Below are 19091 nucleotides of genomic sequence, written 5' to 3' on the forward strand. Positions count from 1 at the left end.
AGGCTGATCCCCTCATGGGGTAAGAGCCTCTGGTACCAAGACTTCTCCTTGTACATGGTACAAGGGTAAAATGATAAAATGAGAGCAAGGTGCAGTGGTGAAAGAAAAGCACCTCCATGCAAAGGAGCCTAGAGAGGGTCAGGGGCACAGCTAAAAGGTTTGGGAATCCAGTTACCTAAAAGAATTGAGTAGCAAATGGTTAGCAAAACCCAAACTCATGTTAGCTACATCATGTCCCTATCAGCATTCTGTGCACCAAGGGTTTTGTACCACAAGGGCAGAACATCTCCCAGCTGCAACATTTACATTGAAATGGTCCTTAACCTTGCACCCTCAGAGGAGGAGAGGCTCTCTCCATCCAAGAACCCTCACAGAAAGATGGGAATGCAATCCCAGGCTGAGCCCTGCAAGCCAACACAACCAGAAGTGAACAGCACTCGCACAAACACAAGCATCACTAATAACCTCATCCTGTTCCTTTCTCTCCTCTCTTAGTGTGGCTTCATACTACAGCTCCCACCTGAGTACAGATCAATAATGCATCCTCAAAGTCACTCTGCAGCTGAACTGGCTTTATTTCCTTTTCAAAGGATGAGCCATAATTATGCCCGATTACAAGTCACTCAAAAGCTTCTGGGTGCTCCAAATGCCAATTATTTCTTCTATAGAGGCTGACAGGGAAGAGATAGAAATCATCAAGTATTTATTAAACAGAACCAGTTGAGGGTAGCAGACCAAAACCTTTGTGCACTCCAAGAGTATCAGGAATAGTGCACAGCTCTGACCTCTCATTTTTTCCTGTGACAGGTGCTACCTTAAAAACTGTCTGAAATTTTCACTGCCAGTCTAAAGACACTGACAGTATTGTCTAGAGAACAGAAGACTTCCTTGTAGTCTAGAAGCAAAATCTATAGCCTACAAATACCCCAAAAGTACTTCTGAGGCAACTTCTCATTAGAGGTAAATCATTACTCAGAGAGTATACTTTATACCATATAATTTTTCAGTCAAGGTTGTCAAACAATGATCTCAGAGACTGTAATTCATGCAGCATTTCTTTTTCATAAGCCTTTTTTTTAGCACCTTCTGCAAAAACAATTTCCAATGACTTATAAAAAGAAACAAAGAGTTTTGGGTGTGCATTATAGAATATTCTTTTCATCACAAGCAGCAAATCTACCAAGTTGAGCCAAGAAGAGGCCTGATGTAGGCTGGGAAGCAACTCCCTCATGTCAAAATGAGAGCAACAAGGCAAACAAGATATCCAGGAAGGAAATAAAAGCCATTATGCAGCCACTGCCACCCAGAGCTTTCTGTTCCCAGCAGCCACCATCCTTTAATCCTGTGTGTCTGGCAGCTCTTCACAGTCTCATGGCAATGGCACAAATCACATTTCCAAGCTGGATGACATCAGTGACAGAGGTGCCTCCCAGTGCCACACCTGCACTACAGCAGAGGAGGAAGGAGGAACACTCTGACTTTGGTTTGGCAACTGCTTTCCTCAGTTATTAGTCATGAATCAGAGAACTTTTGAGTTAGAGACCTCATAAATTAAGTGAAGAACTAATGAATGAATTCTTGTGCTAGATAGTCAGTACAAAGGGGATTAAGTGGTTAGTTGCTTTCCTGCCTAGCAAGCTCATGAAGTGAAGTTCAATTTACAGGTTTTGATGCTCTGCCAATCTGAGTGATCCAAATGGACTGAGACAAGAACACCTAAAGCTACACCTAATGCGTTCTGTAGTTCAACACCCTAACACAAATCTCTGAGTATTTTTTTGTAGTTTGTCTGGTTTTTTTGTTTGTTTTTTGTTTATTTAAAAATGATAGTACCATACCTGAACCATCTGGCTCAAAACCAGAGCTATTTTGACACTGGGAAGGTTGCACTGACCCTGATAAAATGTAGCTGTGTTTGCACAAAATGCTTCAAGTTGCCTTCAGCAGAAACAGACAATAGAAACAAAAAAGCATGAGCCAAACCAGTAAGTGATCACCAAACACAATTTTCACAACTGGCAGGAGTTAATTCCAGTGCTGGACAAAACCCCTCTGAGATCTGTCTTTTGTAAAGGGCAAAACTTTATCTTTTAAAAACTTTGTAATTTTATCTACTCCTTTAGAAAGTTCTCCTTAATGAGAGACTCAAAGGGCCACTAACCTCATTTTCTGTGCCCTCAGGCCCTACTGAGCACAATCACTTTCTAATTTTAATTGCACTACAAAGCAATTACTATTACAGCACAGGATGCTACTTTTTTTGCTACGTTACCATGTTCATTTTGGAGAAAAACAAAAGGGAAGTTCATCTGAGGGTGGATGACACATGAAATGAATCCTTGCAGTGAAAATAATAATGGCACATGTCAGCTACACCTGTAGATTTTAATTACCACTGTGATTATATTATGTTAGGCACCAGTTATCACTACCATCAGTTCTATTTAAAGAGATTGTTCTTATCTCTAACATATCAGCAGAACAGGAAATGTGCCTTAGGCTGGCAGGGAAAGTAAGAAACAGTTAACTCAAGTTCTCTATGACAACTTCAGTTCTAGTTGACATGAAAATCTGAGCTTGTCTCTACTCAATATTTCAGTCAGGGGAAATCAAATTACATCTTTTCTGTTTCTACATTATAAGAAAACGCTTTAATAAGCAATTTCTCTCTTTTTTTGTTAGCAAAACAGCACAGCCTTTTCAGTACCATAATCACAACAGAAAGGGTCTATTATATCTTTGTTCATAAGGCAGTTCTTTAAAAATGGCTCTGAGTTTCTTGCTGTGAAGCACAACTTCCCAGAAAGCATTAATTTACTCTCCTATATGGTTGTGAAGGTAAAGATAATGGAAAACACATCCAGAAATAGCAGCATGTCTCTCACCTATTTAAGCCAGGAATGCTAAAATCATCTATTTATTTCAAAACTTCTACTTGCTATCAGAAAATTGTAAGACTCAATTATCTTGAGCTCACTGCTGATTTTGAACAGAGAATTTTTGCTGCTGCTATTTTTCTGCAAAAGCATTCCACTTTCTCATTTCACATCTGTGGCAATCTCATGTAACAGCAGAGCCCCAGCCTGCTTCTAAAAGCTTTTTTATTACTCAAATATAATAAAGCATTCAGACAGTTTTCTGCAGCACATGGAATCACTGCAGAGCAACTCAGCTTTGCTGTTTGTAAATAATTCTGCCAGTACAGCAGGGCAAACTCCCCTGCTGGAGCCTCCAAAGTGAGAGTCAGCTGTGACATGGCACACACCAGCATTCTCTGCTCTGCCATGAGCCCCTCCAGGTAACAGAAGGCACTGCCAGCTGCAGGGCTTGGGAACAAAAATCACTTCCTTTATGAGCAGTTCCTGTGTAATTCAATTTTCACAAATGGCCTTCAAACACAGACTCATCTAAAGGCCAAGAGCTCCAAATGGTCTTTGCTGTATCAGTCAAAGCCCATAGTGTGGCCCGGTCCACTCCAAAAACCCACTGAGATAAGAAAATGGGCTACCAGGTCACAGATTTTGTGTCCCCATCCCTTCTGACAGATTATCTAACTTGTTTTTAAAAAGCTCCAATGACAGACATTCCATATACTTCCAATCCATTCCAGTATTCAAATTCCCATTTGCAAGTCATTCTTTGTGTCTAAATTTACCTTGCTTTTTATTTATATCCATTGTTTTTTATCCTCTTCACAGCAGACATCTAAACAGTTTACATCTTTCCCCTTTGCAAGATTGAAAAAAAAAAAAAAAAATAGAAACCAACTCATGACTTTTAATTACCCAGACTGAGATTACAATACAGCATCATTGTTTTCCATGTCTCAGGAGATACTAAAACCCACTGCCAGAAGCAAAGATTTGGATTTATCTAGAAAACACTCAAGCCACTGGATAGAATTCCAACTGATGGTCATCTCAGCAAAATGCAGAAAGATAATCAAGGACAAGGAAACCCATTTATCAGGACAGGAGAGAAACCTCAGATGCTTTTCTGCAGTAGAGCTGTCAGGTAGCTCAGCTTCTGACTTGCCTGCTGATTCTTTTAACTTGCAGACAAGGAGCAGCTGTGAACCAGGCCATTTTGTTAAGAAAATTTTTCTCATAGCCCTTCTCTCAGGATAGAAGAGACAAAGTAATTCACTTTCTTATAGGCTGTGCTTGTACATGTCATGCAGCTGAAACAGAAAACCAATCTAATTCCTACTGCTATAACACTGACTTAGCAAAGACTTGTTAAATAATTGCAAGGTCAATATAAAGTAGTGATAACTCATCAAAGTCCCTGGAAAGATTTGCAATGCTTACCTCGATGACTCTTGTTTCAAAATCTTCATAAGTTTCTGTTGGGAGAAAAACAGGGTCTTAGATTTCCTTATGTTACTTGCCTATCAGCACACATCCCTGTAGGTGGTACAAATTAAGAAGGACACAACTCCTATGGAGCTTTAATTTACAAAGCAGTCTTAGCAAGAAAGAGAAAAGGTAAGATGAGAATAATTTGAACCAGTAGTGTAAACTGCCTTCTTCCCTAAATATCTCTAAAACTGCAAATAAATCTCAAATTTAATATATACAGAGCAAAAGCTGTAAATCACTAAAATTGCCAGATGGGTCACTTCCACTATGACTAAAGTATTATCCAATATTTTTCAGAAGATTCTGAAGCTTTTGCCATACAATTAACAGGCATTCAAAGAAATTTGGGTTTTGGACTAGATGACCTGTAAAAAGTCTCTTCCAACTCAGCCTATTCTTTGACACTGTGAAACTGCAAGTACTTTTTAATCCACACTTCTGTGAAATTCCAGAAAGGGGAAGGGGAACATGAAACAAAACAATACATAACCACTTCAAATAACCATAGTCCTTACAACCTCTTGCTTTTCCAATTTACCCCATGAACAAAAGCACTTCAGTATAACATAGAAAACCTTTATTTGGTGTAGTCCATAGTAAGATACTGGAGGAAAGCTTAAAAGCATGTGATGGGGTAGAACTGGGGCCTCAGTCCTTCACCAAACATTGGTTTATCATTTACACATTTAACATTTGATATATAAACATTTAAGGTGTTTATAAACATGACCATCTTGGCACAGTTTAGAGATCTGTCAGTCTATACAAAGCAGATTTCTAGCTCACAGTAAGGATATGAATCCCAGTAGGGACTTTCTGCTCCCCCTGAAGCTCTTCAGTTGCTAAAGAAACACTGTAAACTTGGGAGAAAACTTGATTTATAAGTGGGAATTACTGTTCTTTCTCTACTCCTATCTAGCACAATAAGTGACACCAGGGAATTCAGTCACGCCACAGTCTGAGGCCAAAAGTATTCACTGGATTTGGCAGTTTCAGGTCTGTTCTTCCTATCACCTTGACATTCCTTTGCACATAGCGAGTGTCCCAATTCCCCTGCAAGATCATGAATCCTCAGAATAAAAAGGTGCTGAAAGAACTGTGGGGGCCCCACATGTTTAGCAGATTAAAAGGAAATCAGCACATGCTAATCAGAAGCTGCTTTTTCTCAAACCCATTATAATACAAGCTGACAGCTTCACTCTCCTGTTTTGATTGCAGTGCCCCTTCCTCTTTTTGGCAGAACTCGATCTGACTAGAGCAGGCTCCAAACAGCCAACTTTAATGCAAGCAATCCACACCAGCAGTACCAGCCAAAAGCAAAATCAAGGAAAACACCAGAAGGTGAAGTTCACAAATGCATAAACACTGTTTACAACAGCTGTCACTTTTTTTAGTGGGGTAAACTCAACACAGTCTTGTGTTCACAGCATGGAACTAGAACCATGGCACTTTCTTGACTTACTCCATGTTCCACCACTGACCTATGGGGAATTTGGAACAATTAACCTCTCAAATCTCCTATTTTCACACTGACAGATTCAGTGATGGTTGGCCAAGTCCATTATCACACTACACATTTTTGCTTTTCATGGAATATTTGCTCTTAGGGTAACAAAATGAAATGCAAACAATGCTAGATTATACCACCTGTTGTTCTTAGCTCCTCTTGCTATAAAAGTGTACAGAAAGATGTCACTAAGCAGAATTTCACAATAAAAACTCAGCCAAACAGGGGTTGACAAGCCTTATTCATGTTTAATTAGTTGAAAAAGATTAGGCTTCTAAATGCTAAAGCTACTATAGAATCTTTAGTAGTCTGAATAACAGCACTGTCAAAGTCACCTCTCTGCTGTACACATAAGAGCTCTAGTTTCACTATACTGAACTACTTAGATAATAAAAAAAAACTTTTATGGTTATTATAGTTATTATGATAGTTATTTATTGCAGCTTCTTCTAAAAGCTACATTCAAACTACATAATCTTTAACCCTATTTCATTATTTGAACTAGAATTTTAGAAAGATTGATTTATCCCACAGAATCTTTTAAGAAGCTATTAAAAAAAATGACTATATTTCATACTCAAGACAATTGCTGCTGGACATAGAAAAGCATTTCCATCCTTCAAGACTCCAGTAACAGTCTGTGACATAACACAGTTCTAAGTAATATCACATAAAACCATATATTCTGTAATGGAACAGTCTAACAGGAAATGAAGCAGTGTTTTAACAAATTTCACTGGTGTTAGCAGTAGCAGCGCTCTTTGATTCAGCTTGCTTGTGTGTGGGTGTGGAACAAAGCACAAAACCAATTTTCAATCACAGAAAAAGTCTGGATCTCACTTTCTCCAAGTCCCCCCTCAGAAAAGCTAAGGGAGAGGAAGGAAATAATTGTTTTTCTTACCTCCATTAGGACCAGGGTCAGGAGGATCCAGAATGACACCTCCCAAGCACTTTCCACTCCATCCTCCCTCTCTCTTAATTTTTATTTTCTTTTTCTTCTCCCATGTATCTCTCTGCTGAATAATTTCAGTCTGAATTCTCTCTCGTTCCTCTTTTTTTCGTTGGGCAAGTTCCTGCACTTTCCCAGTTTGCAACACAGGAGCATTAAGACCAGGCCAGAGGAAACCAGAACGTCCTGAAAAATAACAGAAAAATTATGCTTTGCTCCAAATTAGGATTGCAACTCTGCACTCAGGAAAAATGCAACAAAACGGAAAACTCTCACATATTTCAAATGCATTCTATGATGCAGAATCTCTATCTGAAAAAGCAAAACCAACATTAAATAATCATATCAAGTTTTTTTATTTAAAGACAAAAATATCTCAAGAAGTTCTGACATCACAGAAAGGAAAAGAAATTTGTCTGCTTATAAAATCAAAAAACATTACACACAAAACCATCAAGACATGTCTTCAGCTTTGTATTTGTGAATTTACCTTCACCAATCTCCTGGCCTCTATTGAGATTCTTCCTTAGCTTTTTCTTCCTCTTCTTTCCTCTTCCTTTCTTTACTCCCACGCCAGTCTCTGCCAAAGCTCCTTTCCACAGCTGATCAGCTGTCACTGAAATAAAAAAAAAGAACTTCCTTGAGTTATATTCAAGTACAGCTTACACTGGAAACTGAAGCTGAACAGAAAATAACCCCAAACTTGAAACCTGCTTGATCTTTGCTTTGCTGGAATTTAAACTGTAGCATTACTGGCTTGCCAAGAAAGTAATTTCCTACTCTGTGCATACTTGTGTATTTGGTGCAAAGATGTGCCTCTACTCCTGATTACTGCACTGAGACAGGCACACAGCCAAGTGCATGCTTTACAAGGTTTTTCAAAATTGATTTAAAGACAAATATTCCTAACAAATAACCAGTAAGGTATTAATTTCCAGGCCATGAAAAGAAAATCATTCATTAGTTACTTAGAGCAGCAATACCTTGAAGTACTTATCCAAGCACATCGATCAGTGACAGTCAACTTGAATCACCCCTAAAAATATCCAAGGTCTAGCCTGCTTTCAAAGCCACAAAACTCAAGGAGTTAGGCAAAACAGAAATCTGATGCTGTTTTCAAGTTCTGAAAATTCAATGTCCCCCTCACTGCCTGTGTAAGTGGAAAGGAATGTAAGGAGGAAGGAATGCAGAACACTTGAACAGCATCATCACACACCTCTGGTCTGACAGACCTCCTCAGGCAGTGGCTGCAACCAGGACCATGTATTGCCTTGGTGCTTCACCCTGCACAGGAGAGCAAGACTTAGGAAACATATTCAGTAGTTAACTGCAAACTCTTACTCAATTGATGGCAATACAAGACACCAGAGCAGCTTAGACAAAGAGAAACCAAAGGAAAAAGCTCCATCAAAAAGAAACTGATTGTGTGAAAAGACACTATAGATAATATTTCACAGAATCCCAGGATGGGTCAGGCTGGAAGGGACCACAGTGGATCACCTGGTCCAACCTCCCTGCACAGGCAGGGTCATGGCAGAGCACATGGCACAGGGTGGTGTCCAAACGGTTCTTGAATGTCCTCAGTGAGGGAGACTCCACAGCCTCTCTGGGCAATCTGTCCCAGTGTTCAGGCATTGCACAGGGAAAAGGTTCTTCCTCGTGTTCAGGTGGAACTTCCTGAGCCTCAGTTCCTGCCCGTGTTCCCTTGTGCCATGGCCTGGTCCATGCTCTGACCCCTCCCTGCAGACACTGACAGACATTGGTGAGGTTCCCTCTCAGTGTCTCTGCTCCAGGATGAGCAGGCCCAGCTCCCTCAGCCTTTCCTCAGAATGAGGTGCTCCAGTCCCTTCATCATCTCTGTCACCCTCTGCTGGACCCACTCCAGGAGCTCCTTGTCTCTCTTGCCCTGAGGATCCCAGAACTGGACACAGCACTCCAGACTGGCCTCACCAGGGCTGAGCAGAGGGGCAGGATCACCTCCATGACCTGCTGGCAATGCAGCTCCTAATGCAGCCCAGGATCCCACTGGCCTTGTCCCCCAGGGCACTGCTGGCCCAGGAACAGCTTGTTGTCCACAGCACCCCCAGGTCCTTCTCTGCAGAGCTTCTGCCCAGCTTTGTCTTATATGCTGTGAAGCAAGAATTGAATTTGCTCCTGGGTAGGCTTTAGTCCCTGTAAAAAAGAAGTTACTGTCTGAAATTATGCTCTTTTTTAGACATTCAAGTGAATCCCAATGTCCAAAGGTTTAGAAGCTTTTTAAAAAATCCCACAAACAGCAGCTGTATCAAATGGCTTTAAACCGGTGTCTGAACTGTCAGCCCCTAGAAACCTTCCAGCTGATTACAACACACCAATGCATGTAGCTGTGAGCTAAATGTGTGTGGGGAAAAAAAATCACAACAAAAAACCCCACCAAAACCAAGAAAAACTTACATAAAACTGCATTACTTCCTTATTGCAATTTTTTTCAGGGAAAAAGAAAAGCAAAGTCAGTAGGTAATGTGTTTTTCAGTAAATTCATGCTAAGAGAACTATGGAGTTTTTCTATTAGATGGAAGGCTGATCATCAATCCTGCTAAGCTTCTTAGCTTATTCAGAAAACACTGTGTGTTTTCTAGCAATTCTTCTAAAAAGATGATAATCCTGCTAGCCTGGAAACATGGAATCACAGTAAAGGTACGTGCATTTCTCTTTGCAAGGCTATTTTTAAGCTGGAACAGTCCCTCAATCTGCAGTTTGGGTGACCTCACAAAGGTTCACAACAGCTACAAAGGAGGTTGCAGAGGAGCAGCAACAAGCAGTTAAGACAAAAAGAGCTGGTAATACACACCAAAAAAAACATCCTGCACTTTGAGCTGCACCCCAAATATATATAAACAATCAGATCCTTTTAATTCCAATAGAGGAAAGTAGCAAAGGTCACAGAGTAAGGACATTGTCTTGCACCAAAGGAGAACATTAAATGCCAACAGATCCATGAAGAACAGGTCAGGCCAAGTCAAGCTTTGGCCTCAAGCACTGCACAAATACTGACAAAATTAGAACCAGATGAAAACATCACATTTGGTCCCAAAGTGCAGCTCATCTCATCAGTCTATAATAATGCCATCATGTGTTTGGAAAGCAGCTGCATTTAATGAAACACATCAGAAGCCTGCAGGCTGCAGAGCTGAGCTCTTTATAGGATGGAGGTATCACGCTGATTTTAAGATGAAGTGACAAGAATGGGATATGAAAGGGATAGGCTGTCATCAGGAAGATTACAATGGTGGGGCATTGCTTATGACAGACAGACAACACACCACTGGAGAAAATAAAAATCTGTGAGTAAGAAAGGTCAATCTGACTTCACAGCAAAGCACTAAGGTGATTAGCGAGCACGTACATAGGCAGGAGAAAGGTTTTGAATTGGAGGAAGTAACTCCAGATGGAAAGGAGGACCACTACATTGCTTTCACACTTGTAGAGATGTTCTGGAATGAAGACACTACAGCAGATATGCACTGTCTTTGAGATTTATGGGCTTATTTTATTTTGCCTTTGTAAAACAGGGTGTTGCATGCATTCCTCATGAGCTAAAATAGAACGAGTCATAAAAGCTACTGCACATTTTTAGTCAGTTACCCAAAAGCACAGAGCTACTGAGTGGGGGGAAAAAGTGTCATCTATAAGATTTTATTTTATAGACTAGAAAAAGATTCACTACTAAACTGAGATGAAAGCATGCTTTTTGCAAGCTATCACTAACAACTATCAACAGTAAGCCTGTGTGACATCACTGTGTTTTGCTTAATCTACACAAAAGGTATTTGTCATATTCTGGAAAGGATTTGGGTTTGTGTCTTTTTATGTTATCTCTGAATATCAGGAATGAGACAGGTATTTATCAGATGAATATTAGACCACACTTCAATAAACCACAAGTATTGAAAAACTTGTTGTAAGCCCCATCAGAAACCAGTATCCTAGATACTCACAAACTGAGATTAAAATAAGATTTCTTTGTCTCCTGCAAGAGGAGTTCACAGCTTGCTGAGCATATAAAGAAAGACAAAGAGCAGTAAGTTGGAAAACTGAAGGGAGTAAAAGGAGAAAAAAGAATCAATTTTGTTAAACAGCTAAGTAGGTGGTGTGGGTTGGCGAGCTTTAGAAATTTTTCCCATTGTTATGTTAAACTAGCCGGGATGGCTCTCCTATTAGCCGTTAAGAGCTGGAGACAAAGGACTAGCTGAAGCAACCTGATGGCCCCATTAGGGAAAGGTGGAGTCCTGCTTTTGTTTTTGGCAAGTAAGAGGACACTGGGGGTAGGAGAACTCTTACAGCTCGCCGGCCGAACTCGAGGAGAGAGGTTCCTTTTCTCCTGTTGGGATCAGGCTTCTTGGATTTGGACTGCTAAAGCTTCCTGCTTCCTCTGAACAACTGGGAACTGGGACGCCCACGGTGAGCAGAGTTCCTTCCTCACCCTTTTCTTCCACCTGGGGCGGTGAGGCCACCTGGCCCCCCTGCCCCTGCAGCAGCCGCGACTGAGAAGCCGCCTGCCCTGCTCCATTGGAGAGCCATCGGTGACTGAAAAAAGGGACTGGGACTGAATTCCGTTCTGTTCTGTCACTGTTTTTTTTCTTTCATATAGCTGATGCTGTTTTTGTTTGTCTTATAAATATATCAGTAAAGAACTGTTATTCCCAACCTATACCTTTTTTGTGCCTGCGAGTTCCTGAATTTCCTTTTCCTGGTAATACTGTCCCTTTAAATCGGGACAGATCTTGGCGCCCAACGTGGGGCACGAGGTTAAGGAATAACAGTTCTTCAGTTGCCTGAGATTGTTTTCTTTTTGTGTGCTAGCAACATGTGGTCCAGTTTAATCTGGTTTGGGCTGCACGTGTTCATACATGTATATCTCCCATTTGCAAACCCTTACATAAGCATGGGCCCTGTAACTAAGGCTACTGTGACTGTTATCGAACTTGCTTTATGGGTTGATAAGGTGAGGAATTCATGGATTTTTAACTTCCTTTGGACGGCGGGTACATGGATTCAGGGATACCACACACTAAATGCATGTTTTTGGGATTACTTTAATAATGGCACCTACTGTGAGGGAATAACACCAGGGGAAATTTTCTCCCAACCCCTCACCCAAATTTTTGGGTCTACCCCACCTGTTTTTGAAGGGTTCAGATTTCCTCTGAATGCTAATGATATCGTACAGTGGCTGGTGTTACTGTTAGGCTTGTCCTATTTAACATTAAGAGATAACGGGGGATTGAGCTGGATAACAACTCTGATACCTACTCCAGGAAATAGGGATGCTGCCCCAGAGCCTGACCCTACCCCAGAGACTAGGGATGCTGCCCCAGAGCCTGACCCTGCTCCACAGCCCATCTCAGAAAGAAACCACCCGGAGTGGGTGGGGCTTCTAGTGAAGCAGATGAGTGAGATGGGCCAGATGATGAAGGAGTACCTCTCCCCAGCTGGTGAGAAGCCCTGCCATAAAGGGGGAGAATCCAGTGATGCTGTAGTGGAACCCATAGGTGTTACATCTGCCCAGGGTCCAGCTGAATTGCAAGGGCACTCACAGCCAGCAGCAGTCGCCCCTGTAGAAACTAGGAAGTCTAAAATGAAAACAAGGCACCTAGACAAAGAGGACCAGAGAGGAGGGCCCTCACAACCAGCAGGGGAGCCAGAGGTTGAAATCATCACTGAGTCCCTGTCTTATGAAAATCTCCGCAATCTGCGGAAAGATATTGCACGACGGGGCCGGGAGGCTTTGACAACTTGGTTACTTCGGGTCTGGGACCTTATGGGTACAGGTGTGCACTTGGATGGTACAGAGGCAAGGAATTTGGGATCCTTGTCCCAGGACTCAGGTGTGGACCAAATATTCGTAAGGGAGCCAGGCCCACTTCCCCTCTGGGAGCGGCTTTTAATGAGTGTAAGAGAGAGGTTTGTCAACAAAGAAAGAATGCAGGAGTACCATAATAGAATGCATTGGAAAACCGTTGAGGAAGGGATTCAACAGCTGAGAGAGGTGGCGGTACTGGAGGTACTCTTTGGGAGGGATGGACAGCATGACAATGACCCTGACAAGGTCAGGTGCATAGGTCACGTGCTGTGGAACCTGGCAAACCGAGAGCCATCTCAATACACCACCTTCATTGCAATGATTAATGCTGATGAGCACCGAGAAACAGTGAGCTCTGTTGCTAACAAGCTTAGGGATTTTCACAGTATGATGAATGGCGTAGTGCAGGCCCAGGTTTCTTCCGTGGTCCAGGAGATGAGGGGGATGAGGGAGGAGATGAAGGAGGTGAGGGGGATGAGAGGTGACATAAGTGAGATGAGGGAGGAGATCAGGAAGATCAAGGCAGCACCAGTGCGAGCCTCATACCCCAAGGTTACAACCCCACGCCCCTCAGCTAGTGGAAGAGGGTACACCCCACGAGCTGACCTATGGTTTTTCCTGTGTGACCATGGGGAAGACATGGGAAAATGGGATGGGAAACCCACTTCTGTCTTGGCAGCACGGGTGCGTCAACTCAGGGAGGGAAATGCTAACCGAGGGAGCTACACTAAAGTGAAGGTAGCCTCAACCTCCCATGACCAAGGTGCTGGGCATTACAGAAGGGAGGATGATCTGTCAGACCCACTTGAAGGAACCTCCACTATGTATGTTCAGGAAAGGAATAATAGCCAGGGCTAGAGGGGCCCTGCCTCTAGCCAGGGAGAGGCACGGGATAACAGAGTCTATTGGATGGTGTGGGTCCGATGGCCTGGCACATCAGAACCACAAGAATACAGGGTATTAGTTGATACTGGTGCACAATGCACTCTAATACCATCAGAACATGTGGGGGAAGAGCGTGTTTCCATTGTTGGGGTGACGGGGGGATCACAGGAATTGTCTTTGCTGGAAGCTGAAGTGAGCCTGACAGGAGAGGGGTGGCAGAAACATCTGATTGTAACTGGCCCAGAGGCACCACCCATTCTAGGCATAGCTTTTCTCAGGAGTGGCTACTACAAAGACCCAAAGGGATACAGATGGGCTTTTGGAACAGCTGCTGTAGTGGCAGAGGGCATTAAGCAGTTGAACACCTTGCCTGGACTGTCAGAAAACCCATCTGCAGTGGGACTCCTGAAGGTGGAAGAGCAACAAGTGCCAATTGCCACCTCAACAGTGCACCGCCGGCAGTACCGGATGAATCGAGATGCTGTGATCCACATCCACAAGATGATCCGTGAGCTGGAGAGCCAAGGGGTGGTCAGCAAAACCCACTCACCCTTCAACAGCCCCATCTGGCCCGTGTGCAAGTCTGATGGAGAATGGAGATTGACTGTGGACTATCGTGCGTTGAACGAAGTGACTCCACCACTGAGCGCTGCTGTGCCGGACATGCTGGAGCTCCAGTATGAGCTGGAGTCCAAGGCAGCAAGGTGGTATGCCACCATTGACATTGCCAACGCATTTTTCTCCATTCCCCTGGCAGCAGAGTGCAGGCCTCAGTTTGCCTTTACATGGAGGGGCGTGCAGTACACGTGGAATCGTCTGCCCCAGGGGTGGAAACACAGCCCCACCATTTGTCATGGACTGATCCAGGCTGCACTGGAAAAGGGTGAGGCTCCAGAACACCTGCAATACATAGATGACATCATTGTGTGGGGGAACACGGCAGTGGAGGTATTTGAGAAAGGAGAAAAGATCATACGGATTCTGCTGAGAGCCGGCTTTGCCATTAAAAAGAGCAAAGTCAAAGGACCTGCCCGAGAGATCCAGTTCCTGGGAGTAAAGTGGCAAGATGGACGGTGCCAGATCCCCACTGAGGTCATCAATAAGATCACTGCAATGTCTCCACCAACCAGCAAGAAGGAAACACAAGCTTTCCTAGGTGCCATAGGCTTTTGGAGAATGCACATTCCTGAGTACAGCCAGATTGTGAGCCCTCTCTACCTGGTCACCCGTAAGAAGAACGATTTCCACTGGGGTGCTGAGCAACAGCAAGCCTTTGCCCAGATCAAGCAGGAGATCGCTCATGCAGTGGCCCTTGGCCCAATCAGGACGGGACCAGAGGTAAAGAATGTGCTTTATTCTGCAGCCGGGAACCATGGCTTGTCCTGGAGCCTTTGGCAGAAGGTGCCTGGGGAGACTCAAGGCTGACCTCTGGGATTCTGGAGCCGGAGCTACAGAGGGTCTGAAGCCAACTACACTCCCACAGAGAAGGAGATCTTGGCTGCCTATGAAGGAGTCCAAGCTGCCTCAGAGGTGATTGGGACGGAAGCACAACTCCTCCTGGCACCCCGACTACCAGTGCTGGGGTGGATGTTCAAAGGAAAGGTTCCCTCTACCCACCACGCCACCGACGCCACATGGAGCAAGTGGATTGCCCTCATCACGCAACGCGCCCGCATCGGAAACCCAAATCGCCCTGGGATTTTGGAGATAATTACGAACTGGCCAGAAGGTGAAAATTTTGGTCTCGCCGATGATGAGGAGCAAGTACAAGTGAGCCGCCCTGAGGAAGCCCCACCGTATAACCAACTGCCAGCAGATGAAACACGCTACGCTCTTTTCACCGACGGCTCCTGCCGCGTCGTGGGGATGAACCGGAAGTGGAAAGCAGCCGTATGGAGCCCCACATGACAGGTTGCACAAGCTACTAAAGGAGAAGGTAGATCAAGTCAATTTGCTGAACTCAAAGCTGTTCAGCTGGCCCTGGACATTGCTGAAGGCGAGAAGTGGCCAAAGCTCTACCTTTATACTGACTCGTGGATGGTAGCCAATGCTCTGTGGGGTTGGCTGGAAAGGTGGAAAAAGGCCAACTGGCAACGTAGGGGAAAACCAATCTGGGCTGCCGACGAGTGGAAAGACATTGCCACCTGGGTAGAGAAGCTACCTGTGAAAGTTCATCATGTGGATGCCCATGTCCCAAAGAGTCGGGCTAATGAGGAACACCAACACAACGAGCAGGTTGATCAGGCCTCAAAGATAGAGGTGTCACAAATAGACCTGGATTGGCAACACAAGGGAGAATTGTTCCTGGCTCGATGGGCCCATGACGCCTCAGGTCATCAGGGCAGAGATGCCACGTATAAGTGGGCACGAGACCGAGGGGTGGATCTAACCATGGACAGTATCTCTCAAGTCATCCATGACTGTGAGACGTGCGCTGCCATCAAACAGGCCAAGCGAGTGAAGCCCCTCTGGTATGGTGGGCGTTGGTCCAAATATAAGTACGGGGAGGCCTGGCAGATTGACTACATCACACTGCCTCAGACCCGTCAAGGCAAGCGCTACGTGCTGACCATGGTGGAAGCCACCACCGGATGGTTGGAGACCTACCCTGTGCCTCATGCCACTGCTCGGAACACCATCCTGGGCCTTGAGAAACAGGTCCTTTGGAGGCATGGTACCCCTGAGAGAATTGAGTCAGAGAACGGGACTCATTTCAAGAACAGCCTCATAAACAGCTGGGCTAGGGAACACGGCATTGAGTGGGTGTACCATATCCCCTACCATGCACCAGCAGCTGGGAAGGTCAAACGGTGCAATGGCCTGCTTAAAAACACCTTGAAGGCACTTGGTGGGGGGACTTTCAAGAACTGGGAAAGTAATCTACCAAAGGCCACATGGTTAGTGAATACCCGAGGTTCCACTAACCGAACAGGCCCTGCCCAATCTGAGCTCTTGGGAACACCAGATGGGGATAAGGTTCCAGTGGTACACATGAGAGGTATGCTAGGGAAAACTGTTTGGGTGAACTCTGCCTCCAGCAAAGACAATCCTGTCCGTGGGGTGGTTTTTGCTCAAGGACCAGGTTGTACCTGGTGGGTGATGCAAAAGGATGGAGAAACCCAATGCATACCCCAAGGAGACCTTGTTCTAGGGTGAACTACCTATGATACTGTGTCTGTAACTGCATGTATGTATGTAATTTAAAGGTTCTAATTTAATGTAGTATGTTAGCATGGAAAAAATTTGGGGTGGATAGTGTTGTGGGTTGTCGAGCTTTAGAAATTTTTCCCATTGTTATGTTAAACTAGCCGGGATGGCTCTCCTATTAGCCGTTAAGAGCTGGAGACAAAGGACTAGCTGAAGCAACCTGATGGCCCCATTAGGGAAAGGTGGAGTCCTGCTTTTGTTTTCGGCAAGTAAGAGGACACTGGGGATAGGAGAACTCGTACAGCTCACCGGCCAAACTCGAGGAGAGAGGTTCTTTTTCTCCTGTTGGGATCAGGCTTCTTGGATTTGGACTGCTAAAGCTTCCTGCTTCCTCTGAACAACTGGGAACTGGGATGCCCACGGTGAGCAGAGTTCCTTCCTCACCCTTTTCTTCCACCTGGGGCGGTGAGGCCACCTGGCCCCCTCCCCTGCCCCTGCAGCAGCCGCGACTGAGAAGCCGCCTGCCCTGCTCCATTGGAGAGCCATCGGTGACTGAAAAAAGGGACTGGGACTGAATTCCGTTCTGTTCTGTCACTGTTTTTTTTCTTTCATATAGCTGATGCTGTTTTTGTTTGTCTTATAAATATATCAGTAAAGAACTGTTATTCCCAACCTATACCTTTTTTGTGCCTGCGAGTTCCTGAATTTCCTTTTCCTGGTAATACTGTCCCTTTAAACCGGGACAGTAGGCTCACTTCTTTCAAATACAAGTAATTTTTTCCTAAGGTTTTGGTGACATATAGCCTGTGGCAGCACAGCAGCAGAGATACAAAGACATTAATATTGACATAATAACAAGACTAAAGAACTTGCTAAAATAAACATGCCTCTTTTGTGTTTCTGTCCACCAACACCACGATCACATTTGTGCAGCTGTACTACCTTAAGGAACTCAGTAAGGTCTTTTCAATCACTTACATTCTCTTTCAGGTTTCAGCCTGGAATACACACCACTATTAGCAGATGAAATCTTACAAGGTAGGGTATTTCAACCCCATTCCTTCTCCAGACACCAATGGATCTGCCACCACCTCCAAACAAAAACAGAATTTAGGAAAAAATGCTTCATGCATGTGAAACATGAATGAGCAGTGAACGTGCTGCTACATATTCTACCACAAATTTAATGATAAATTACAGGCTATACAGAGCTGCTTAATTACTACAATGAGACATTTCTTCTTGGATGCAGGCCTTTAACTTCATTAACTTACCCTTTTTACTTAATCCAGAAGTTCAACACACTTATCTGGAACCTGGAGACCCACATACTTCCTGATTTGAAGGACTTCAACCTTGGTCTCCCATTTCCTGCAGGAATATACCTCTCTCTGTTGTTTCACAAATACCATCCCAAAAAATAACTTTCTGCTTCCAGCTCCCTTTCCATGTGTACTTAAAAGATTCCTAGGACAGAGGCTGGCACAGAGCAGGCTACATGAACTACTCTAACCAGGATTTGGCAAAGAATGGCAATTCAAGAAGCTTAGATTAGGAAAAGGAGTGCTTCACTGTATTTTTAAATTTAGGCCTCATGATATCATATTCTCTCTCCACCATGTTACAAAATATGCCTAAGAACAATATCCTTAACTACAAATCATTTAGGCAAAGGTGTTAGGAAAAAACAAACACAGAGCAGCTGCCTTAAGAGCACAACCTACAACTCATTGCGGTGGCTGAACATGAGTCAAAGAATTTAGATGTCATTTCCAATTGCATGCATTAACATTCAACTTCAAGCTCAATTGTTATGAGTGGCTGGAGTCATTCTCACAATTACCTTAAAAACCTACTTCAAAACAACAGCAGTGAACCATCCAAAACAAAGATGGAGTTTGACTTTATACACCTTAATCATCTTCAGCTGAACTCGTACACTGTTCAAAAACTGTCAACTCAGTTCATACCATCTGTTATCCCTGAGAAATTATGTTTCTAATATATTCTCCTCTTAGTTTTAAAAGTGGAAGTCTTTAATTCCAAGACCTACTCAGGCTTTGTAAAGTTACTTATGGAAAATGTTTAACTCCTCTTGGTTGAATCCTCTCCTCCATGATTCAAAAGGGAATATTCTGCAGATGATAATACAAAGAGATTTATTAATGAGAGAAAAATGGAACAATGGCATACTAATACCACAGGGATTACTTTTAACATGTGAGATTCCACAGCACTCATCAAAATCAGTGTGTTCACCCCAAATGAGAACTGCTCTTGCCACTTCACCTCTGAAATACAACTGGCTGCCATCATATGACATCAGTTTCTTGATTTCCTGTCTAACCCTGGCCAAGAACACAAAAGCATGGATCCATCAGATCTATAAGAAATGAGATA

At 43.7% G+C, this 19091-nt stretch overlaps 1 protein-coding gene across 1 annotated transcript in view; it reads right to left on the reverse strand.

The window, feature by feature from the left end:
- Window positions 1-19091, reverse strand: part of MRPS5 (mitochondrial ribosomal protein S5) — a 33231-nt gene that overhangs the window by 8338 nt on the left and 5802 nt on the right. The window contains exons 3-5 of the mRNA XM_033056012.1: window positions 7308-7433; window positions 6770-7003; window positions 4311-4345 (exon numbers count right to left, since the gene is read on the reverse strand). Coding sequence (XP_032911903.1) covers window positions 4311-4345; window positions 6770-7003; window positions 7308-7433 — 395 coding nt within the window. The remainder of the gene's footprint in view (window positions 1-4310; window positions 4346-6769; window positions 7004-7307; window positions 7434-19091) is intronic.

This window comes from Catharus ustulatus, chromosome 3 (genome assembly GCF_009819885.2).
Source record: "Catharus ustulatus isolate bCatUst1 chromosome 3, bCatUst1.pri.v2, whole genome shotgun sequence".
In the NCBI taxonomy this organism is placed as follows: Eukaryota; Metazoa; Chordata; class Aves; order Passeriformes; family Turdidae; genus Catharus; species Catharus ustulatus.